The 24,730-nt window shown below is 42.8% G+C and overlaps 1 protein-coding gene across 1 annotated transcript in view; it reads right to left on the bottom strand.

Annotated features, from left to right (window-relative positions):
- ITPR1 (inositol 1,4,5-trisphosphate receptor type 1) overlaps positions 1 to 24,730 on the bottom strand; it is a 233,385-nt gene that overhangs the window by 34,455 nt on the left and 174,200 nt on the right. Inside the window, exons 42-48 of the mRNA XM_077821751.1 lie at positions 19,444 to 19,644; positions 16,673 to 16,783; positions 15,326 to 15,421; positions 14,191 to 14,313; positions 12,848 to 12,952; positions 11,780 to 11,972; positions 7,002 to 7,124 (exon numbers count right to left, since the gene is read on the bottom strand). Coding sequence (XP_077677877.1) covers positions 7,002 to 7,124; positions 11,780 to 11,972; positions 12,848 to 12,952; positions 14,191 to 14,313; positions 15,326 to 15,421; positions 16,673 to 16,783; positions 19,444 to 19,644 — 952 coding nt within the window. The remainder of the gene's footprint in view (positions 1 to 7,001; positions 7,125 to 11,779; positions 11,973 to 12,847; positions 12,953 to 14,190; positions 14,314 to 15,325; positions 15,422 to 16,672; positions 16,784 to 19,443; positions 19,645 to 24,730) is intronic.

The raw sequence follows: 24,730 nt of genomic DNA, 5'->3' as shown, positions 1-24,730 counted from the left end.
CTGTCTGTCTTAATTGTCTCCAGAAGGTTCCTGATTGTTCTGGAACCTTCCCTGTTACCTTACAAAGGGAAAAGGGACTTACTTAACCTGGGGCTAATATATCTGCCTTTTATTACTCTCCTGGAGCCATCTGGCCCGACTCTGTCACAGGACATTCAGAGCTTGAGGTTGCGTCCTTTATCATCTTGGCCAATAGCCATTGATTCATCTGTCCTCCATGAACTCATCTAATTCTTTTTTGAATCCAGTTGTACTTTTGGCCTTCACAACTTCCCATGGCAACAAGTACCACAGATTGACTGTGCAGTGTGTGAAGAAGTACTTCCTTATGTTTGTTTTAAACCTGCTGCCTATTAATTTCATCTGGTGATCCTTGGTTTTTGTGTTAGTGAAGGGGTAAATAACACTTCCCTAATCACTTTCTCCACACCATTCATGATTTTGTAGCCCTCTTAGTCATCTCTTTTCTTAACTGAACAGTCCTAGTCATTTTTAATCTGTCTTCATATGGAAGCTGTTCTGTACCCCTAATCAATTTTGTTGCCTTTCTCCGGACCTTTTCCAATTCTAATATATCTTTTTTGAGATGAGGTGATAAGAACTGCATGCAGGATTCAAGTTGTTGGCGTACCATGGATTTATATAGCAGCATTATGATATTTTCTGTCTGATCTATCCCTTTCCTAATGGTTTCTTGCATTCTGTTAGCTTTTTCACTGCTGCTGCTCATTGAGCAGATGTTTTCAGGATGACTCCATGCTCCTTCTTAAGTAGTAACAGCTAATTTGGGAAAAATGAGAGTTTTCCCCTAAATGATCGATTTTGAAAGGCTTATTGCTGTTTAACTAATCAAGGGTTTAAAATGATTTTATATAAATAACAAAGCATTAGATGGTTCATGAGGTGTTGAGAATCTGCAAGATGAAGTCCCTAAAAGTTATAAGGCCAAAAAAATGGTTACCTATCTTTTCATAACACTTGTTCTTCAAGGTGTGTTGCTCATGTCCATTCCTTTCTAGGTGTGTGTGCGCCCACGCGCACAGTTATTGGAGATTTTTGCTGTAGCAGTATTCATAGGTTCAGCTATAGCGCCCTCTTGGGTATTGCACCCATGCGTTGCTATATTAGGCGCTGCCAACTCCATGCCCTCTCAGTTCCTTCTTGCCGGCAACTCCAACAGAGGGGTAGGAGGGTGGGTAATGGAATGGACATGAGCTACACATCTCAAAGAACAGCAGCTACAAAAAGGTAGGTAACCGTTTTCCCTTCTTTGAGTGCGTGCTCATGTCGATTCCATTCTAGATGACTCACAAGCAGTATCCTTGAAGGTGGGCTCAGAGTTCACAGTCTAGCGGCTTATAACACTGCTTTAATGAAGCCAGGATCATCCCAGGCCTGCTGGGTAAGTGTGTAATGGGACGTGAACATTTGGACGGACAACCAGGTGGCCGCCCTACAGATATCCTGGATAGGCACTTGTGCTAGGAAAGCTGCTGAGGAGACTTGCGCTCTGGTTGAACGGGTGGTTACGACTGCCGGAGGTGGCATCTTTGCCTGATTGTAACAGCAGTGAACGCAGGCAGTGATTCAAGAAGAAATTATTTGAGTGGACACTGGACGACCTTTCATCCTGTTGGCCACCACGACAAACAATTGTGTCAGCTTGCAGAATGGTTTGATCCTTTTAATGTAGAAAGCTAGCACCTTCCTGACATCTAGGGAATGCAAGCTATGCTCCTCCTCCAACTTTTGTGGCTTTGGAAAAAAGACAGGTAAGTAAATGTTGTGGCCCATATGAAACTGCGAGACCACATTGGGGAGGAAAGCCTGGTGTGGCTGCAGCCAGATCTCGTCTTTGTAGAAGACTTCATAGGGCAGTTCTGAGGTAAGTGCCCTCATCTCGGAGACCCAGCAGGTGGATGTTATCATAGCTAGGAGCGCGATGACCTTCCAGGACAGCAGCAGGAGAGAGCAGGAAGCCAGAGGCTCAAAGGGGAGTCCCGTGAGCCGTGACAGCACAAGTTGCAGATCCATGGTGCAGGTAGAGGCACTCGACGCCCGTGAGGAACCAGGCACTCATGTCCTGGGCGAAAACCAACCTACCCTCAGGTGACAGACAGAAGGTTTAAATAGTGGACAGATGAAAAGGACACGCATTGGAGCTTGAGATGCAGAAGGTAGTCCAGGATCAATTGCAGCGAGGCCCGCTCAGCCTGAATACCTTTATCTGAGGTCCAACAAGCAAAACGCTTCCATTTGGCCAGGTAGGTCACTCTGGTGGAGGGCTTTCTGCTGGTCCCAAAAGGACCTGCTGGAGGAGAGCATAACATTAAAGAGGTTGTCAGACTCCTCCACTAGCTCCTTGACCTCCAAGTTCGGTTTGGCAGCCAACCTCTTGAGTAGAGCCTGGTACTCCTTCAAGTCATTGGAGTGGGGGGCTCCTCAGCAACTCCGGGGTGGGCACGTAGCCTGAGACACCACTTCTTCATCCGGAGATGACAAAGATGACTACACAGCAAGGGGAGGGGTGGTTTCCCTTTGCTCATCCGGGAACAGTTCCTTGGGCACTGGGGCCTGCTGTGTCACCCCCGCATTGGATTCGGCACCATGCTCCGACTCAGGTGCTGGCTGCGCTGGGGGCAGCTTGTCCGATGCGGCCTGGGAGGAACCGGGGGAGTACAGGACCAGCATAACAGGTACACACCACGGGTTCCAGTACTGCCACTGAGTGGGCCATTGCCCCTGCCTCCATGCTACTGCCACAGGAGCCACGCTGGTCTCGCAGGCCTGTGGTGATTCGGATTTTCTAGTTGAGGGCTGAACTCCCCTTCAGGCTCGGACCATTGCCCTTCTGGTGACCAGGGCGGAGCTGAATCTGTTGGCTGACCCTCGTCAGCGACTGGTAAGGAGGGGGCTAGGACCAGCACCTGCCTGAAGAGTGATACTTGGGAGCCAGAGACCAGTGCCGTGACTGGTAACGATCCCGCAACAGGAGGGAATCGATGCCTGGGAGAACGCCTCGGTGATGGTGATCTGTGCCGTGGTGAACTCTGGCAGTGATACCACGGGTACGGGGATCGGCGTCATGACTCAGGTGTCCCATGCATTGCAGGCAGAGACCTTGGAGTCAGGTACATGAGTCTTCTAACTGGGGACCAAGGCTGTGGTGCCGGGATCCGAGGCCACGGTGATGGGGACCAACACCTGTGATCCAGAGATGCTCTGCTGCATTAGGGGGCGGTCCCATAACCGGTTTGCCCAGAGATGCTGGGGCCTTGGCTGGGTCCGTTGCCTGGCTTGACGTCTGCGGTGCCAGTTGGTCTGCTTGCTCTTTGGCCACTGGGCCTGCTTGACCCTCGTAGGGGCCGGGATCCCTTGCCATTCCCAGGAGTCGGAGGTGGGTCCCTGGCTGGAATAGGAGTTCCAACCACAGCGGTACCCCTCAGCAACTCTGGGGTGGGCACGTAGCCTGAGACAGGTCCTTTGCCTGAAGTCCCTGTTTTCTGCGGTGCCGGTGGGCCTGTCAACTTCGACCTCTTCTTAAGTACCAGGGAGGGGGAACGGTGCTGGGAGAGTTCTGGTGCTGGGAGCGCGCTGCACACGAATGCCAAGGTACCAGGTGTGGAGTCCGATCAAGAGGGCTCTGAGATAGGATGAAGAGCAGCCTCCATGAGGAGGACTCTCAAGCAGATATCCTGCTCCTTCTGAGTTTGAGGGCAAAAGTTTTTGCAGATCCTGCACTTATCCTTTCTGTGGGACTCCCCCAAACACTTGAAATAGCTCCCGTGCTCACTAATGGGCATCAGCCGGCTGCACGATGAACATGACAAAGCCTGGGGAATGGGGCATGCTTCGCTCCGAGGCAAAGTCCCAGCCGTGATTAACTCCTAAACAACTACTCTGAGGGCATGGCTGCACTTGCAGATGTAGAGCACTTTGAGTTAAACCAGCCTTCGTAGAGCGCAGTAGGGAAAGCACGACAGTCTGTTCACACTGACCGCTTCAAGCGCACGGTCGTGGCCATATCTGCGGCACTTGCAGCGGCATTGGGCGCAGTGCATTACGGGCAGCTATCCCAGCATGCAAGTGACTGCAACGTGCTTTTCAAATGGGGGTGGTGGTGGAGTGTGACAGGGAGTGTGTTGTGTGTATGTGGGGGGAGAGACAGTAGGTTTTTAGGGGGCTGAGAGAATGTCAGCATGCTGTCTTGTAAGTTCAGACAGCAGCAGGCCTCCCTTGTCCCCCCACCTCTCTCTCTCTCCCTCTCTCACACACGGCATTCCACACTAATGGTTGCTTTGTCTCAGAACAGATAAGCAGCCCGCAATCAGAAACGGAGCTTTCAAAGGGCATATCCGCATTCCTACAGTGATTCAGAAACAATGAGAAGAGTGGCCACTTGACTTAAGGGGATTACGGGACATCTCCGGAGGCTGATCAGAGTGCAATAATGCAACACCTCATTCACACCGACGCTGTGGTGCTCCAGCGGGGGCGCAGCAAACGTTATTCCACTCGCCGAGGTGGAGTATCAGCAGCGCTGTAGCCAGAGTCAGAGCGCTCTACGTGCCTTGCCAGTGTGGACGGGTAGTGAGCTAGTGCGCCTGGGGCTCCTTTACTGCGCTGTAACTCGCAAGTGTAGCCAAGTCCTAACACTTAACTTAAAGGTCTAACTAAGTACCTATCAACGAACAAAGGAGGCAGAACAATGGACTGTAAGAACTACTAATGCTGTTGCAATGCAAGAAAAGGCACTCTGACCAACCATCACGGGCGGTAAGAAGGAACTGAGAGGGCGTAAGGTCAGCATCACCTAACATACCAACGCATGAGCGAGGCACTCAAGAGAGCGCTACAGCCAACCCTCCAGATACTGCTGAGGCAAAAATGTCCGAGGACTGTGCACGTGGGCGCACACACACCTAGAATGGAATCAACATGAGCAAGCACTTGAAGAAGAATGATTATTTCTTTTCCCATCTTACTCAGAACACTGAGGTCCTTTCCATTAGACTCAAAAGGTGTAACTCATAATCCCACATAAACTGTTTATTAGACATTATGCTAACAGCCATAAAAATCTGACTTAAAATTTTACTTCTGATCTTTGAAACTAGACATAGAAATTTGGGGACTGTTTGCTTGCACTTACTAAATCTTTCCAACCACCGGTGAGACCAGTACCCAGATAATTGCACATTTTACTGTATTTTGTGGCAGAAGAGAAAATTCCTGCAGAAACAAGAATCCTACACATTCCAGAATTTAATCCAGCTCCACCCTCCCAAACAACCCTCTCACCAGAATGTCAGAGATCTTGGTCTAACATGAGACATACTGTCTCAACGCCCTCATTGGAAAAGACGGACATCGTTTTAGATCCCCATTTAACTTATCTGCGCTGATCTGCCTCTACGCCACTGCTCCTGTAGCTCAGCATCAAATACTAAATTGATAAATTAAGGCCCTCTTAAATTCACCTTGTTCCTTTACTATTTTTGTGGCATTCTTTCTGGTGGCTTTCATTTCACACGTAGGGCTCACTGGATTTTGGGCTTTAGTTGGGCTATGGTTGAGATGTTGAAGCTTTGAAACATGCAACCCACCACACCACCAGTAGGAGATCTGAGGAGTGGCAAGCTGGATTAGAAAGGAGAGAGTATATGTCTGCCTGTTACCTAGATGCATTTCATATGTACATTATGCCTTGGATATTGCAGCAGGGCCAGTGTCAGAATGATGAAAGAAAGGGAAGCAGAAGTTTGCTCATCAATCACCCTCTCCTGGATGAGGTTTTATTTCTGGGGTTCTGTAGGGTGAGGTGAACGAGAAGTGTGGTAAAAGCCTCTAGGTGCACATTTCTTCCATACAGTTTTACAAGCAGCAAACTCTACATATAAAATATAAACACCCAGCATGGCACCTTCAGTTTCCCCATAGCTTCCAGTTGTGTGTTCTGGCTAACATGATCCCATGTATGTCTTCCCCTTGGGGAGTAACCCACTCCTCTAAGGTGTTGAGCCCAAGTATGGTCAGCTGAATCCAATTAAGCCCCAGCTAGAAGTATCTCCCTGAACTGGCTCTGAACCCTAGCTAGAAATGATCACCCCAAGCATAGGTCACTGTTTGATTCAGCAGGGACTACACAATCCCATCAAGATCTGCATACCTCATCACTAGTTTCTTCTATAGCAGTGATCTTAAGGACAACTTTTAAAAGTTCTGTGAAGTGAGCTGAATGACAGGTTGTTGCAGACTAAAGTAGCATGGTTGGCAAGCTCTTCCTCAATCCTCTGGGCAACTTCTCAACTACAGTATGTTGAAGAGGATGGGGCAAAAGAATGGCATACAGAAGTCCTAAGCTCTAGTTCTGGGTCTTCCACTGTCATATTATATGGTATTGGGCAATTCACTTCTCTGTGCCTTACTTTCCCCACCTGTAAAAATGGATAATGTTGATCGCCCACCTTTGTACAGTACTGAGAGCTACTGCAGGGCTATTTTGAAAGAACTTTATTAAGATCTGAGCTAAAGGAAAGTAAAAAATAAATGCTCTTCATATTGTTTAGCAAAATACACAGTTATGAAATAAAATTTGAAAGCAGCACAGTCACATAATTATTGCGGATTTCTTTCTTGGGTAATTTTTCCACTTAGACAGAAATTAGACCCAATATTTTGCTAGCAAACATTTCCGAAGTAGTTTGTACTAAATAGAAAACACTGCAATTCAATCCTGCTCCAACCCCCACCATTTTCCCCTTGCAAGCATTATTTAAAGCAACATTAATGGAGCAATAAAATTGTACAAGAGAAAAAAAAAAACTATCAGAATTTTAACAAGTCCTCCCACCCCCCAAAAGCCAATTTCTACCCTCATTTACACCCAAGTATTCTCACTGAAGTTAACAGGGTTACACAGGTGTAAGTAAGGGAAGAATTTGATGCATTGCATCTAATCTGTTCACTTTTTTTTTTTTAAATGTCTCAAATATTATTACCTCCTCGGACTCCTTTGAATGGATAGAAAAATGCTACAAGTAGGTTCATAAGGACCGCAAGGTTAAATGAAATACTGCTCCAGAAGGACATGTTGCGAGAGCACCAGTACAATACAGGTTGAGCTGCAAAGGAAGAGAAAAAAGTGAGTCTTTCAAAGACATCCAAGGCTTGTGGAAAGACACTATACCTCCATCAACGCCCTGTTTATTTACACTTTGCAGAGAAGCACAAGAGCAACTGCAGTAAAAACCACCACTTGTTCTGAAGTTTATTTGATTGGCCTTTCAGACAAAGGACCAAATGTTAAAACAGACACTAGCTTTCGGAATACAAATTATTTTAGCAGCAGCATGAGAATGACTTCAAAGAACAGGTTGTCTCCCAAGAAATCCCTGTGCACACAGAAAATAGTTAAGTTTTCCCCCATTATAATTTGCACTCAGTAGATCCAAAACCCTCGAGGTTATTAGGAGCGTGAAAGTTGGTATGCGTTAGCAAGGGTGAGAAGATTCTGGCTGCATCACTCGTTGCTGTGCAGTTCTACCTGCTATCATTGACAGGCTTGTCTACACTAGACTTTCTACCATTCTTAAATATTCCCCTCTATTGCAGCAAGTTGGGTAGCAACTGTAGGATTGCCTGTATAGACTGGCTGTTGGCGTTTTAGTCACTGTGTAATCTAGCTCTGAATTAATGTGCAAAATATAGGATGTCCACAGTAAGACAAAAAATTTAGCCAAGATGTTAAATACTTAGAACAGCTTCATAGTATGCCAGTAATAACACCATGGTACCCCATAAACATGAGACAGCAGCCAATTGGGCTTCTAATTTAGTACACTACTGTAAGCCAAGGATGCAAACGCTTTCTCCCAGAAATGTAGCTACATAGTACAATGCTGGTAACTCAACAGCTGCACCTTTTAAAACTCTTATTTAAGAATGTGTACAAAACACTAAAAACAACTCCCCCCCCCCAAAAAAAACCAAACCCCCAACAACCTCAATCCTAATTATAATAATCTCTACAGCCAGAATTAAGAAGTACAGATCAGAGCTAAAGTATTCATTTTCTGAAATGGTCATGGACCAGTTAAGATGAAAAGGAGAGCACTCCGAGAAGCTATCTTACAGTAAACCCAGTGGTGAGCTGGAGCCAGTTCCCACCGGTTGTTAAATTTACAAGCTCTTTTAGAACCGGTGGTTCCGCGAGGGACAACCAGTTCTAAAAGGGCTTCTAAATTTAACTGGCCAAAAGTGGCGCCTTGGGCGCCGACTCCAAAGATGCTCCAGGGCTGGAGTACCCAAGGGGAAAATGTGGAGCACCCACCGGCAGCTCCCCGCCCCGCCCGCCCCGGCTTCAGCTCACCTCCGCTTTGCCTCCTCCGCTGAATGCACCGCCCCGCCCTGCTTCTTCGCCTCCGCCCCCGCGTCCCCCGGCTTCCTGCGAATCAGCTGTTCGCGCGGGAAGCCGGGGCAGGCTGAGAAGCAGGCCGCAGCTTCCCGCTCAGGCCCTGGGAGGCAGAGGTGAGCTGGGGTGGGGGGGTGCAAGGAGGGCCGCCCACGCCGCAGCAGGTAACCCGAGGGGGGGCGCACAGGGGAACCGCTCCTCGCCCCAGCGCACCTCCGCCACACTCGGCCTGAGTGTGAGGCCGCTGCCTGCTTCACAGCCCTCCCAGGCTTCCCGCTGAACAGCTGATTCACGGGAAGCCGGTGGGGGAGGCGGAGAAGGTAGGGTGGAGCGGTGCGTTCAGGGGCGGATGTGGAGGGGAGGAGAGCAGCCAGTGGGCACTCTGCACCCACCAAATTTTCCCCTGGAGCACCCACGAAGTCGGCGTCTAAGGCACCACTTTTGATGTGATCAGTGGGGGAAGCGGCTGCTCTCCCCAGCTACACTCTCCCGCCCCAAGGAGCCAGAGGGACCTGCTGGATGCTTCCTGGGAGCTGCTCCAGGTATGCACCTCTGGGACTCCCCACCTCGCCGCCCGGCAGGTCCCTCTGGCTCTTAGGGGTGGGGTGGGCACTCACGGTGGCCCACGAGACCCTCCTGCCCGGTTCTGGGGGCAGTCAGGAGACAGGGATGGATGCGGCAGGGGTCCTGGGGCGGGGCATCAAGGAACACGGGGGGGGTTGGATGGGGCAAGAGTCCCAGGGGCCGGGGGTGGGCAACGACCCCCTCGTGGGGTGAGGAGGGAACCAGTTGTTAAGATTTTGGCAGCTCATCACTGAGTAAAACCATCTGCATCAAATTAAAATCCCCTGGAATTTAACTACTGCAGGCATACTGCATGATGGTGGGTGCTCTGCAGAAGTCGGTAGTTCTTGCAATCTAAGAAAGATACTCTCATTAAAGGGAAGCATATCAAGCATCCTCCTGCCAAAAAGGAAAAGTACATACATAGAGATGTCATGGTGCAGTGAAAGGAAAGGAACTCACAGCAAAGTTGAGGGAAGAGACTTTAAAAAAGCATAACTCATGAGTTACATATGAGGATAAATTAATGAATGCAAAGCCCCAGAGTCTCACAACATCTCTCTCTCCCTGAGCCCTAACAAATCATTCTCCTTCTTAACAGGTATTCTCAACGTTATTAAGAGGCTAAATATGAGTAAAAAAATTATATAATGCCTCATTATACATTGAACTGAAATGCATATAAAAGGCAAACGTGTTGATGAGCCAAATGCTAAGGAATGGCAAATACTAAGGTATGCAGTCATCATAAAAATACCAAACTTCATTGCATCTAAACCTAGACACATGCAAGACCTCACTGAAATTATATGCATCAATGCTTTGGGCATATGATGCATTGTTCTCCATATTCTTTTTTGTTTTTAATATGGCTTGAAACTGAAGGCATTTGTGACCAGCTGGAAACCTGTTTGTGCGGAATTAAATTCAGTACAGAGGGTCCACACAGAGCCACAAACACTACCTTGCACCTGCATTCAGAATGTGGCACAGGCTCTCTGCCCTGTGGAGAATCTCACCCTGGTTTCGGTAGGCTTGCCTGAGTGTTTACTGAATCTAGCATGGGAGACTTGCAAAATATGCTAGTAACTTGCTACCTGACCATAGGGAGAAAATAGATGCTTTGCCATCAATGATTTTGAAATCTATTGCAAAACTGAATGTACTACAAGCTAATGTCCTGTAGTACCAGCTCATATTGGGACACATCTTACTATTCCAGAAAGAGTAGAACACTGAGCAGTGCCTACCTTCTTTGGACCACACCAGCATACCTACAACTAAGGTGTATATGCAATTCTAAAAGATCAGAAGGCAGATCTAAGTCTCTCAGGCCATGTCTACACTTACTGGGATCGACGCTGCTGTGATCAGTGTAGTGGGGGTTGAAAATTGACCACACAGTGCTCTCTGGTCGACTCCAGTACTCCACCAGAACGAGAGGAGTAAGGTAAGATGATGGGAGAGCATCTCCCATCGACGCAGCACGGTGTAGATACTGCAGTAAGTTGACCTAAGCTACATTATTCACATAGCTGGAGGAGTGTAACTTAGGTCCACTTACCCCAGTAGTGTAGACAAGGCCTCAGAAGCCTGGAATTACAATTTTAATGAAACTCTTTAGTTGGAAACCTAGAGTTAAGTTTCAACCAGACAAGAAACAAAACACAACCAACTTTATTTGAATGATTATGTCAATAAATATAGTTGACCACTTTCCCAAAGTGTTTCATACCATGCATTGCTAACTATATTATTACACAAGATTCTGATTCTATCAAAAATATAATGCTATTGTTAATGTTGAAATAGCTAGCCACTCCATTTAGTAGTCACCAGACAGGTCAAATATACTTCAGGGGAGTTGCATAAGTTTTAGATTGTATTTGATCCACACATAACTTTCCTGCTTTAAAGTAATAGGATTATAGTTTATTTTTATCTATTAGAAAAATCACTTTTCTAAGTTTATCCCAGCAGCTGGAGCCATATATTCAGTTTTCATTAGTCCTTTAGGGCTTAAGATGCTCAACTTCCCTTGACTCCATTGGGAGCTCTGCACATAAGTCTGAAGGCAAATTCTGGCTGTTAATGTCAAGAGAAAGTCTTGCAAAGCAATTGTTGTCACATTAGTTTAACTGGCTTGGGTCTCTCTGGAGTTGTACAACTTATACTACAAACAATTTCACTGTCTATGCTTACTATAGGAAATGTAGAATTGCATAGGCAGTGGAATTGTTTCGTATTTCACTTAGAGGGGCACTCTGGGGCATTCTAAGCAAGTGCATTAATAACTAGAGTCCAGGAGGGCAACATTTGCCAACAGATACAACAGTTATTCCCAGCACATAGATAGGAAATAACCGCATTCTCTGACACTGACAAAGTGTCATTGTTGGCAAATGCTGACTTTTTAATGGTGACAACTGTACAAGAGCCTCAGACAGAAATGCAGGTTTGTTTTAGATAATCCAAATAGAAATATTAGTTTAGAATTTTAAAATATCGAGGCAGAAAACACAGATTATGTTCTAGTCTTGTAGGAAAATCACAGAGTAAAACTCACCTCAGTGCAACTGTGAAATATCTCTACTTGAGAATACTTGCTTTTTAATATTTTTAAACATTATTGAGTCGCAACATAATGTTACAGTGCAGATGAGCTGGGTTGTCAAATACAATTCGGTGTCACTACCACACTGGGAAAAGATTCGCTATGAAATCAAGGTTTAGTATTCTGAAGACCTTTTATTATAAAACACAACTTTTCTTCAGCCTGAGACAGTAGTATTTCCAACCTACCTCTCAATTTCTTTTGCCAGTTCATTTCATTGAAGAGGTCTTCTGATCTCAAGAAGAAATCATTGATCTTACTGCCTTGTTCATCTCTTTCTGTGGTGTAGTATATCCGTAGTTTAGATTCCTTGGTGAGGAATTCACATATACTTGGCACAGGGAAGACTATTTGCTCCATCGTACGGTCCAATCTAACAATCTAGACAATACAGATTTTTGAGCTGGCAGGGTTGTTTTTTGTGCGTTGTTTCAAAATAACGGGAATGTGGTAATGTCAGATACTTTTTAAATGTACTGAAATTCTACAATTTAAATCTCAAAACCATTGGATCAGTAATAGAACATTATGACAGCAATTTACTACTTACTTTACATTGACCTTGCATTACAATATCTTTTATACTCTTAACATGGCATTACTCTTCTAAACTAGGATTTTTAGAAGATCTAAAGGAGCTAATTCTCAACTCTTTTGAATTTCAATGGAATTTGGGGTCTAACTTAGTCACCATAGAAAATACCAACACACTCACAGTGTACAAGCAAAATCAACAACTGTTTTATATATAGGAGCTACTTATGATTGCTGTTATCTTACATGTTACACAAGCTTCTAAAAATCACCCCATGACATCCAGTTGAGTTTTCAAAAACACTCTAATTTGGCTTAATGTCTGGTCAAATCTCATTTAGTAGGAAAAAAGTGTTATAAATATGCTCTAACTTGCCCTATGGATTCAGTGATCGTATTGGCCAAACCATATTCTCTTGATTCAAGTCGCACTTCAATTTGCAAGTAGGCTTCTCTGTAGTTCTGCCTATAAAACTGAGCCAGAGTCAGGGTATCCACTCAGACAGTTCAAAAATAGTTCCTCCAGGAAAAAAGCCATACACTCACATGGAAGACAGAATAATCCACATCTAGGTAGCTACTTTAAGACAAGCACCAGAATCAAAATGCACTTAACAGAGAAACTGTTTTTAACGGGAGTCTTCCTCCCAGGAAAGTGATTTTTTGCATCCTTAGGGACACCCAATCCAGCATGAACTGGCATTCACTATTTCCTTCTTTACCTCAATCTGTGCTGTGTGCTTGGCATAGAACTCCAGAGCTTCATCTCCTTCTATCTGACCTCCAGGCTTCAGCATATTCTGCAGCTCTTTGTTATGACGAGCCAACTAAAATAAAGCACGACAAAGGGAGTGGAAGACACAAGATGTCTCTCTTTAACATTAATTTCTAATTTTTGATAGAAAAAAAGGAACAGTGCACAGAAGTTGGCAGAAGGTTGGTTATATTTCAACCAGGCACCATTTAGATCTATTTTGGGAGAGAGAATGTGACCAGAGGAGTTGGCTTTTTTGTTTGATATCCATGCTGTATTCCTCCCTTCGCAAGTTCTCCACTATCCTGTCTGACTTGAGAAAGGTTCTCTGTGGATTCTGGTACAATCCACCCTTCCACACACGTCAGCTCTCAAGTTGTGTACAGCTCTTAGGTAGGACTCTAATAATTCAAGTACCTAAAGGAAGGATGGTGGAAGATTTTGCTTCTACTAATAGTAGTGGCAATAATAGCGAGATGGTACTACAAAGCTTTAAACTCCGACCATTTTAGAAGTGGCAGAATGGTGGTTTGATCTACTCATGGGCAACACCAACAAGGAATTCCTACTGGACATATCCAATATACTACGAGCTCTTGCTTACTCCTTCCATGGTCTTGTATTGATGTTTGGAAAGTACAACAGGATTAACAAATATGTTTGGACCAGGCTCCAGTAGAGTGGATGGGGACAGAGCAGTACTGGATGGTACCACGGCAGAGACTAGCCTGTGTAATATTTTTAAAGACAATAACACAAATTCAAGGAAGTGGCTCAATTGCGCCAACAGTTCAGATAGCAGTGGCTGTGGACATTAGAAGCAGGGATGGAATTCCGTTGCCTAATTTAAATACTGTATCAGTGACAAGAATTTCATATGGGACATAAAACTGAAGCACTGGATGTAAATGATAAATAAGCAAGACGTATTATCCCAGTGCCTTCAAGATCTTGAAACATGTGCTATTGGAAATGTCATCAGTAAGGACAAAGAAGCTGGCAATTCCCCATTATAAAAGAACAAAGTCCTTAGGTCCTCCTCTCATTGTTATACATGTGCAGAATTTCCATTTTTGAATGTGTTAGGGTAAAGATTAGGTTTGACTCCCATTGGGAATTATGGGGATATAGAAAGAAGAGATAAGGATACTGTGTTGAGTTCCACCATGCACCTCTTGAAGAAGAATTCTCTCCTAACTACAAAGGCATCAGTTGGGCAATTAAAGCAAATCTTGATAAAAAACTAGATTACCTACTAATCTTCACTCTTGTACTCATTAGACACTGCCATAGCTATAAATGCAGTTATACCTGATGAGCTAGTATGTAAATGTTGTGCCCCACGTTCCTAGGAGATGCTGCAAGATCTTCACCGTTCTCTCCATCCTCAAACTCTACCTCACCTTGCATATATGCCTTCTTTATTACTTCCACCTAGGAAGAAAAAGTGAGAAAGACACATGTCTCTGAGATTTAATAATAACTCCGATTTTCAGGTTAAATTCTGCCAATAGCTCTGCATTCAGAACTCCCACTGAAGTCAATGGACACTTCAAATACACATTCAAGAGCTCAGGGTCTGGCCATCAAGCATAAAGCAGGAAGCCAAGACTCAAAGCAGGAGACTGATGAACTCTTCTTCGTATTCTTAGACCCTCTCAATCTCTGAAGGGTAAATTAACTGCTTTAAAGGAATTTTAGATCTCCTCCCATTTGCATGTAATATATTCTGGTTGGTACAAGCGATACAAGATTTTTACAGCTGACATCTGCTGTCAGTTTTTGCCTACATCAGATCCATTTGACTCAGTGGAAGGAAAACCAAAGTAAAGACTGAAACTTTATCCTCAACTCACCCCATTGTTCCTGGGTAATACAGCGATCGCACTATGTTGTGTCATGCTCTGATCTCTGGCTCCTGCTATTAACTATGCAAAACGGGGTGAGTTAACAGTTTCAGCTGTACTTTGAATTTCCTGGCTTGTTTTTGTCTGTTAATATATAAACAGCCCTGGGAGATTGCTAGAGTTTACTGAGCAGCTTTTATACCATCATAAAATTCTAATTCTTTGACATTCTCTTAGTCAGATGGTTTACAGCAGTAAATTTCCTGGAATAAAAGATTCATATGGTCCTTCCCTTTCATTTTACACTGATGAAGTTATTGCTCTCTCTGCAGTAGTCAGTGTGGCCTCCTTAACCACTTCTGCTACTGGCAAACTAAATGGGCCTGTGAACCAATAGCTATCCTTTCCATCAAATCCTGGAAAGCTCTTCCAAATTGTTAGCGGCCTATGGCACAGACCACTTGTTACTGACCTACAGTACAAGTTCTAAAGTTTGTCCTGTAATCTTAATCAACAACCTGGCACTACAATGGGTTCCTGCTATGCTTCCAAACTAGTTTATGGACATCTGATGCTTAGGAGTGGCATAAGGAACTTACCAGTTCTTTTGGTCTCATATTGTAAAGTATTCTCTCCGCGTTCTCGCTGTCATGCCTGCTCTCCATGATTGCCAACAGTAATTTGGATGCATTGTTCTGGTGGAAGGAAAGAAGAAAAACGCCAGTCACTGTCTGGTGACAAAAACTCAGCAAATGCCATCTGAACTCTAAAATAGAGTCCTTTGAGACCAGTAAGGTGAATAGCACCAATACAGTTAAAACCCTGCCCAACACAGAATATTTACAGTACTCGCTGTGAAGAGAAGTCAAAGGAACTCAGTAAAGCTTTTGGCTTGAGTTTCCTAACATTTTTAGAACTGCAGAGTTGTTTTCTTTTAAAGTGACTGTAGCATTAGTAGATTGTACTACTCATGAGCACTGGGCTCACATTTAGGCAGGATGCTGTAGGTTAAGACAAAAGACAACCAGATTGAAGATTAGATCTACATTACTGCTTTTTAACTGAATATCATTTTGAAACCTGGTCATGCCAAGTGATACAGGGAGGAAATAAGAAAATACCACAAGGCATCAGACTACTTGAATATGAACAATTAAGACTAAAATCCATCACAGTTGAGATTAAAAAACAACATTGCAATAAAGGTATTTAATTTTAAAGAATAATGTAAAATTGATTCTAAATTTCAAGTCTTTTTTATTTAGAAGAAGAAAAAAACCCATGGTACCCATAATAATGCCATGAGTCCACAAAGAAAAGAACTAGAACTAGTATTATAAAAGAGGGGCCACAAGTAAAACAGGAAATATTGCAGAAATGTGTTGATGTAGAGCTACTGTGTATCTATAGCAGCTTTAAGGTAAACTTCACAGCACACTTTGATCCAATGAGTGGTTAATTATTTCAGCATTAAGTCTGAACTGCCTATGAATGACATTCATGATCAAGAATGATTCAGACTAAGCACCAATATAACTTGTATCAATAGGAACAAAGCATTCAGAACCTAAACATGTAGCAGGGGGCTGGCATTTTCATTATACCTGTGGCAATCTGACAGAAAGTTAGTATGGTATTTATCAACAGTATCGTATTTCTAATATGGGAATTAACTTAAGCTGTCTCGACTAGGAAAACATTTTGCAGATTTAGGGGGTTTATACTGGACATTGCACTGGTATTACTGAAAGGGTTAAACAAACACCTGTCTCTTAAAACTCATCTTCTTTATTTTTTCCGTTCAGTTGTCAGGCAGAATCCCACAACTCAATTTTGTAACAGTTATGACCACAGTGAGATATTAAAAAAAACCCATCTGGCTTCAGCTATAGGCTCTTGCTTCATCTCATTAGCAACATACAGCTCACTGGAGAATATCCACTTGCCTTTAGTTCTAATACAAGGTCCATCCTCTTTTTCCCCAGAGGGTTGATGTCATTGAGAATTAATGCTGTGATGATATCAATACCGTTGGATTCATGAGTAGCAATGCAGTTCTGTGCAGAGAAAATCCTCATGGTAAACCACAGTGAAAAGTAAGCTACCTAAACAACCATTTTAAACACAGTTTACCCATCTATCCCTAACCAAAGAGAAAAGAGAGTCACCTTTTTCTCATCTCCCCTCAGACAGGTCAGATGGCTGAATGGAATTTTTCGATTCAATATAAAAGACTAAAAATATCTGGCTTCAAATGTGCCTACAAACATCTGTGTGATGACCTACCAAAAATGACTGGGCTGAAAAAGAAAAAGCCCCACAGTAAAACGCCTGAGGAGCTAACAGCCAGCAAGCACACTTTGGCATGAACGCAGAGCTTACTGCTAAGGGAGAATACACTGTTTTAATAAAGATATGGGAGGGTTTGTGGTTTTTAAAACCCCTATATTCCAAGTTCTTTTCAAACAGCTAATACATGTTTCCATAATTTCCAGGCTTGCTCTTGAAATTTTGTGCGTCTTACTCATATAGATTTTTAAACTTGGCAACCTGCTTGCTGGATCCACAATTTTTAATCTGTTTTGGTGTCTATTTCCAGTTGCAAAGATGTACAAAGATAATTATTCCACTGATATGCAGTCTGTTCTGCAGAGACATAGTTTCCTATTATGATTAACTTACATCTATAGCTCCATGAATGCTTTCCCATAGCTGAGATTTTGTTTTATTGTTGAATTATCCCTCAGTATGTTTTGTTTAGCTTTACTGTGAATTTGATTTAAGTGCAAAAAATGATATAGTATATTATTAAAGTGACAGCCTTCCACTTAATCATGGTCAATTCAGCTTCTATTTTTAATGGCCTTTTACATATGTTCATGAAAAGAGAATAAGAAGTATCCGGTTGTACTGAACAAAAGCATCTACATTAAACTACCCCCTGCTACGCTCTCAGCATAGCTGCAATTATCCGTCATCATATGGTGTATTATTTTAATAGCATACAGTGCACCCTTAAAGAGGAGTATTTAAAAGGCCATATTTCTTTCCTATACAATTTGAGATGGCATATACATCCTGATGGATCATTCTGCAGTGTGCATACAAGAGGCTTCAATAAGATTTAAGTTGGAAAAGGAAGCAGACATCCACATTTGTATATAAAGATCTTGTTTTCTAAGCCAGTTGAATCCACAGCTGGACAACTGGTCTGGTATAATATGACACCCAGCAACATACGTTTTGTTGGTAACGTGTATTTAAAAGCACTATTTGTTAGTGCATAACACAGAGCTGGAGGGGTTTGAAATATTTTGCCTTCCCTGGCTAACTCAGTCAGCATCCACCTACAGCAGCTATCCATTTAGCATGGATAAACCCAGACTTTTACCCCTGATCCTGTTCACTGAAACTGTTCACAAGAACCATGTTTAGATCAGGGTGAGGGATGGGGCTGCTCTGTAGCTTGGTTTTAATAAATAGTTGTGCCATATATAAGGAGATGGATATCCAGGTGGTGAACTGGCGCAGCAGAGCTAGGAGATATATTTATCATTCACTTTTGTCTACATCACCTACCCTCTGCCCACTAATGTGTGCCCCTGGAACACATTTTATTATCTCTATCCCTGAATAGCTTCAAACACCTGCAATTTAACCAAACAAAATCAAGCTAACAGAGAAATCTTTCCTCCTCCTCCACCCAAAATTATCTTAACTCAGAGGCATCAGACAAGCAAGGTTTTGTCCTGGGTCATGAATGAACACACACACACACACTTTACTGCGATAGAATGACTGAAATAACTCACTTATGGCTTCAGCACTCATATACGAGACCATTTAAAACCTCTACACCATACCACAATTATCACATATTCCCGATTAACAGTTGTTCCCTTTCCATAGGATACTGGTTATTAGTCAGTACCATGTTTAAACATTCTTTCAGCACAGTTTCACAGAGTTTAGAGAGGGCTCCACTTATCACCCTACCAGATGCTTGTCTAGAACTTTACCTCATCTATTACCTGTGTATATGTAATGTGACTATAACGAGCCCATGTGTCAGTGAGGCAGAACCTAGGACACATATAACCCATTAGACAGCAGCAATAGTAGCAAGCACTTATCTTCAGCCAATAGAGGGGGACATAGCACACTTACGCAGCTTGTCACACAAATCTCCTGTCACAGAAAACTTCTGAAATCCACAGGAGTTCAAATCCTCACATGATTACTATTTCCACAACAAATCTACTGCTCATCAGTGGGGATAAACCCGGGACTTTCAGCACCAAAGCACAAGCCTCTCCCCAACTTGTGCGGGAGGGCGCCTGCTTTCTTTCCCCACAATCTGTGATAGATGTTTGTTACACCAACAGCTTGGCTAGAAGAAGGATTCAGGTTGCCCAGTTTGCCTGAATATCCTATATAAGGCAACACAAATCCTAATCTACTATAAGGATGCTAACTGAGTTTTATTTTTATTTTATTTGTAGGGAGGAGGAGGAGAAGACAGTGAGCCCTGTACATAGAGAAATAAATCTTGATAAGGTCATAATTAAATATCACCATGGTCAGGTGAGCAATATGGACGGCATCACAATGGAATGTATAGCCCATGTAATGGATTCGGGGGGCACAAGTGCTGCAGCACAAACATCACATGCATGTGGAGGATGGGTCATTCTTTCTGTGGCTGTGGCCACATTACCTGGTTTTCATGGCATGGTCCCTGACAGTACTCGGTCAAACTTTCCAGTGTCTGGTTAATCAGTGCTACGTTTTTCTCATTTATATACAGACCAAGAAGCCCAAGTCCTCCAGTCGTGCTTCCACAGATACAGTCCAGAAACTGCAGTGTCTCACACACCAAGTTATAGTTAGTTTTGTTGTTTTGACAGCGTAGGAAGTTCTGTAGTTAAGTGTCAAAGAAGAAAAACAACAACATATAAAAAACTTTAGAGTGTAATATTTTACTAGATTCATTGGATTTAAGTTTACACCTTGTGCTGTCAATGCTAATTTTTAGTATAGTTGCATAACAGAAATGCCTCTCAGAAAAAGCTATCTTTTAGGATTTAAAGATAGCTTTGTTTCTTGTACAATTGTACAACTTCTTTCACTTTCTTTGAATGCACTGCTCTTGCTCACTTTCTCTCTCATGGCCTGCTGGCAATAGAGTAATGTGTGATATGCTAGAAGAGAATGCAGAATGTTGGATACACTTGATTCTATGGACCATACAGATCTAAGAAAACTGTCATTCATCGTCATATTTCCCCCACAAACAATCAGAGAAGAATCTCTCTCCACACAAAAGACCATAGCTCAGTGGTTTGAGCATTGGCCTGCTAAACCCAGGGTTGTAAGTTCAATCCTTGAGGGGGCCATTTAGCGATTTGGGGCAAAAATTGGGGATTGCTCCTGCTTTGAGCAAGGGGTTGGACTAGATGACCTCCTGAGGTCCCTTCCAACCCTGATACTCTATGATTCTATGAGTGGAGAGAAAGCAATTCTCTAGTTCTGGGTTTCATATCACCATATGCAAGTGTCAAAGAGACACCTGACTGCAACTCCTGGAGAAAGGCAACTTCAAATATAATTTTCTCAGTTCCACTTCTTCCAATGTAATTATAGCTTGAAACTGTAGGAACAGTTCTTGCAACGACATGTCACATGTCGTTAACAGCATGGGTTAAATATGCTTGATCTTTTATGTATTCCAAGGCTTCCCCCTTGGAAATACTTGATTGAAGAGGATCAATTACTGAAAAATAATTTCCCAGTGACGCAATAGTATTTGTCAGTACATTCCCAGTGGCATTCTGTAAAGAGGAACTGACAACCCCACTGTTTTTTCCTAGAAGTTTCAGCATGACACTTCCCATCTAGCCTGCTTCTAATGAGTTATACAACACCTGACTTCAAAGGCCAACCTCCCCCACACCCCTGCAAAAAAGGTATTAGAGGAACAGAACGTATTGGACTTTGGAACACGCAAGGTCTCTTGTCTACAAGCTTGCAGAGCACTGTTGCCAACTGACTTCTTCTAGTGATTGTCTAATGACTTTCTTTTTAAGGCAAAGAGACTGAAATGTTGCCAGATTCAATAGAAGGCTAAGCTAAAAAGGAAAGCACTGAAGATGAATGAGGATTAAAAGTGACAATGATTCAGTGTACTTCACCTGATTGCTCATTTAATATCTTGACTTTTGATTAGTTTTCCAGGCAGTGAAAAAAGGTTGGAGGCTACAGAGATCAGAGCTTCCAAAAAGAAAAAAAAAGCAGCTCTGAAACAAATACTTCCACTGGCAGGAAAATCTCTCAGGGGAAGGGGATTTAATCCTTCCATTTTCTAGAAGCTGCGAATAGCATTAGAATGTCTCTACAGGATTTTTAGCCCAGAGACAGCAAGAGTAATAGGAACAAAAGAGAAAACAATATATGATTATACAGGTTGAATACAAACTTATGGAAGACTAAACTCCTATGGCCATAGTGGCATATTGCCTGATCAAGAAATCTCCACTGAAGTCTCAGTCAAGCTATAGGCCAAGGTCTTTAACCTAGGTGCTAAAATAGGTGGCAGAATACAAGAAGTGGGGGACACAACTCTTGGGTTAGCGAAGATGTTAACAGAAACTGTTAGACAGTAAGGATGAGACTAGGCTCAAGTCCACAGGACTACGCAGCTAGAAAAGGCTATGAAAGAGACCCAGAATCATTTGCAGAACACTTAGAAAACCAAAGGACAACGACCACAACAACAAAAAAGAAAAAAAGAATATTCTTCCTGTCAGGCTACCTGAAGATATGGACAGCAAAGATCTGGTCTTCTTCAGAGACATGGATCCAAACCACCTTAAAAATTTACTCATGAACATTTAACACAGAATAAGCACACTAGATAACTTGGTCCATGGCAGGAAGCCAAAAGCAAAAATAATTAGATCCCACAACTACCAAGGCCAGCAGGGAATGCCGCAAGCCATGCAGAAGATGGGCACCTTTAAATATTAGAAGAGGGGATTTCTATGTTCCTCTGGGAATTCAACAGCAATGGATCTTGTCTTTCCATCTTACCCCTCATCACTCCTCTCCCAGAACTAACCACTGAAGGCTTACCTAGTTCTACAACTGGATGTTTGGTCTTAATTGATTTTATTACACATTTTATGCAGCATCATTTACACCAGTTTTGGAACAGATATCTAGATAGAGATGGGTAGCTGCAATGTGGATTGGCTAAGCTGTGTCTGCATGGAATTGCCTCCAAACATCTCTTAAATGTATACCAGGATGTCAGAGATCTTGTTTGTAAATACAGATCTCTTAATCAAGATGGGACCTGACCTGGAGAAACAGTAAAAAAGCCAAGCTCAGCTATTTTCAGAGTACTGGGGTGAGAATTATTCCCTCTGAGCTAGGATGAATAAAGCCCGTTGCACACTGAGGGCACCATAGCTTTTGAAGCTTCCAAATTTAGGGCAATCTCCAGGATGTGTGTATACACACACAGCAGCTGATCTCTGAAGGACAAACTTCATAATGGGAAAATACAGAAGGAAAAAGACTATTCCTAGGAAAGGCACCCTTTGAAATGAGCCTTCTCTGCTGGCAATCAGATCTGAAAGTCGCAGTTCTTCATGTGATACAGACAACTGCTTTCAATCTATCAAATAAAAGTTAATCCTAATATACACCTATAAAATCCCTCATGGTAGCGGTTCTCTACTTGCTTTACCTGTAAAGGGTTAAAAAGTCTAACTGCATGCATAGGTAAAAGGAAGTGAGTGGGCACCTGGCCAAATGAGCCAATGGGAAGGCTAGAACTTTTTAAAATTGAAACAAGACTCCCCTTTTGTCTGTCTAGCAATAGTCCAAGTTCCAGACGTATTTTATTTCTTTTTGTTTTTAATACAATTTACCTTTTTGAGAACAGGATTGGGTTTTTGTGTCCTAAGAGGTTTGTGCATATGTTGTTTAATTAGCTGGTGGCAACAGCTGATTTCCTTTGTTTTCTTCCCCGAAGAGGGGGGTGAAAGGGCTTGAAGGTACCATACAGGGAAGAATTCCCAAGTGCGCCTTCCTGGGTTTAAAGGGGTTTTATTTGCACTTGGGTGGTGGCAGCATCTACCCACCCGAGGTCCGAAAAAAACTGTAACCTTGGGAGTTTAATACCAGCCTGGAGTGGCCAGTATTAATGTTTAGAATTGTTGCGGGCCCCCATCTTCTGCACTGAAAGTACCAGAGTGGGGAATCAGCCTTGACAGCCTCCTAGATACACTCTAGGAATTATTCAGGGGAAGTTCAATGACCTGTCGTATATAAGAGATCAGACTAGATGATCACAATGGTGCCTTATTGCTTTTGGAACCTATGAATCTATATGCTCTTGTAGTGTCTTATTGTTCAAATTTATTGCATTACTATCCTGCAGCATGTGTAACTTATAATGAATAATCAGTTCCTATGGTATGCCTCCTAGGATTCGGAATGAGTAAGAAAATAAAGATATTGGGGGGAAAACATGATTATTCCTGCTTTTTGTGAAAAAGCAACATTCAATCTATGGACTCAGACCCTCTCTGAGTGTGGCTCTCCAGAGAAAACAATTAACGCAATATTTAAATCTCACAGGAGAGAAACACCTGACTTGGTAACAGGAAAATGGATAGGGGTAATAATATATTTCCCTCAATATGATGTTTCTGTACATATCTGCTGAAATCTAAAGATTGTATATGATGATAGATCAGCCTGTCTGCACAGAAGCAAAGGATTCTTCCCTTTCCTTAATGGGCCACCAACCCTGGTGATCTTCACTTTTGAGAGTATGCCCATTTCTTTTGTTTATAGTCAGAAGTTTCCTGAATGATTTTTTTGTTTATATTGTCACTGTGTTCATCTTATGAAAGTAATTATAAGTAGCAGTTTTATGCAGGATGAGAAAATATAGGAAAGACGTATGAAGGAAATTCCACGGACTTCCACCTCCCCTCCATAATGTGGGCCATGATAATTGTATCTAGCATGTTATGTAATCTTTCAATAAAAAATCTTTGCCCAAAAAAACCACCAAAAAACAGGGGGAGGAGGGTGATGGGATGGCTTAATAGAGGACAATTACAATATAGGGATATGGGAAGTAGTTAAAACATCTTTACATTTTCAACTTCAGCAAAAATATATAAATTAACAGATGCACAGGATATAGCAGGGACTCCTCACTGCTGAGCTACCCTTACAATAAAATTGAATGATACAGTCTTGATCTTGAGCCAAAGACAGATTACAGACTGCCTACAGTCAGCTCAGTAATTCAAAGCTATTCCAACTTTGTTTAAAAGGCAGAGCTCTTATAACTGGCACAGTGATATACCAAAAAGAACTGGTCTAATTGGAAATCTAGAGTAAATCTTAGAAGTGTGTCAATAACTTTGGAGTGCAGAAAGAAAAATGGAGAGAAATGAGAAGTAATCCAAAGCATGCCACAGGCAACCAAGTCCTGCAGGGTCTTAAATGGATAGCAAGGCCATGCTAAATATATATTCAATTAATAGTTCCTCCCTCATTGTTGTGAATAGAACAATACAGATGGATTCAATAGATGTACCTTCAAGAGTGTACAAGTGGAAGAGACTAAATATAGACAATTTGGTGCAATCTGCAATTTTATTTCAGAAACTAGGAGTAGACTGATAAGTGACTGAGTAGCGTTGGGATCCCATAGATCATTTTGCAAGGGTTTCCTCCTAATTTGAAGAGCATACTCTTCTATAGAGCCTTACAGCAATGCATCATCTTAAGTCACAAAGGACGACAACAACAACAGCAGCAGTGACTCGCAAGTTCCTATATTTGCTCATCGTCAAATGAGCACTCAGTTGTTAAGGGCTTGTAAAAATGTTTGGTAGATACCTGCTGGATGTAAAGCTGTAAGTATTAAAACTCAAAGGCTCCATGCAAATTGATTTATGGCAAACTGGAAGACATGA

The sequence above is a fragment of the Eretmochelys imbricata genome, chromosome 7 (genome assembly GCF_965152235.1).
Source record: "Eretmochelys imbricata isolate rEreImb1 chromosome 7, rEreImb1.hap1, whole genome shotgun sequence".
NCBI lineage: Eukaryota > Metazoa > Chordata > Testudines > Cheloniidae > Eretmochelys > Eretmochelys imbricata.
Note: the sequence above shows the minus strand (reverse complement) of the source record. Positions and strands in the feature narration are given on the sequence as shown.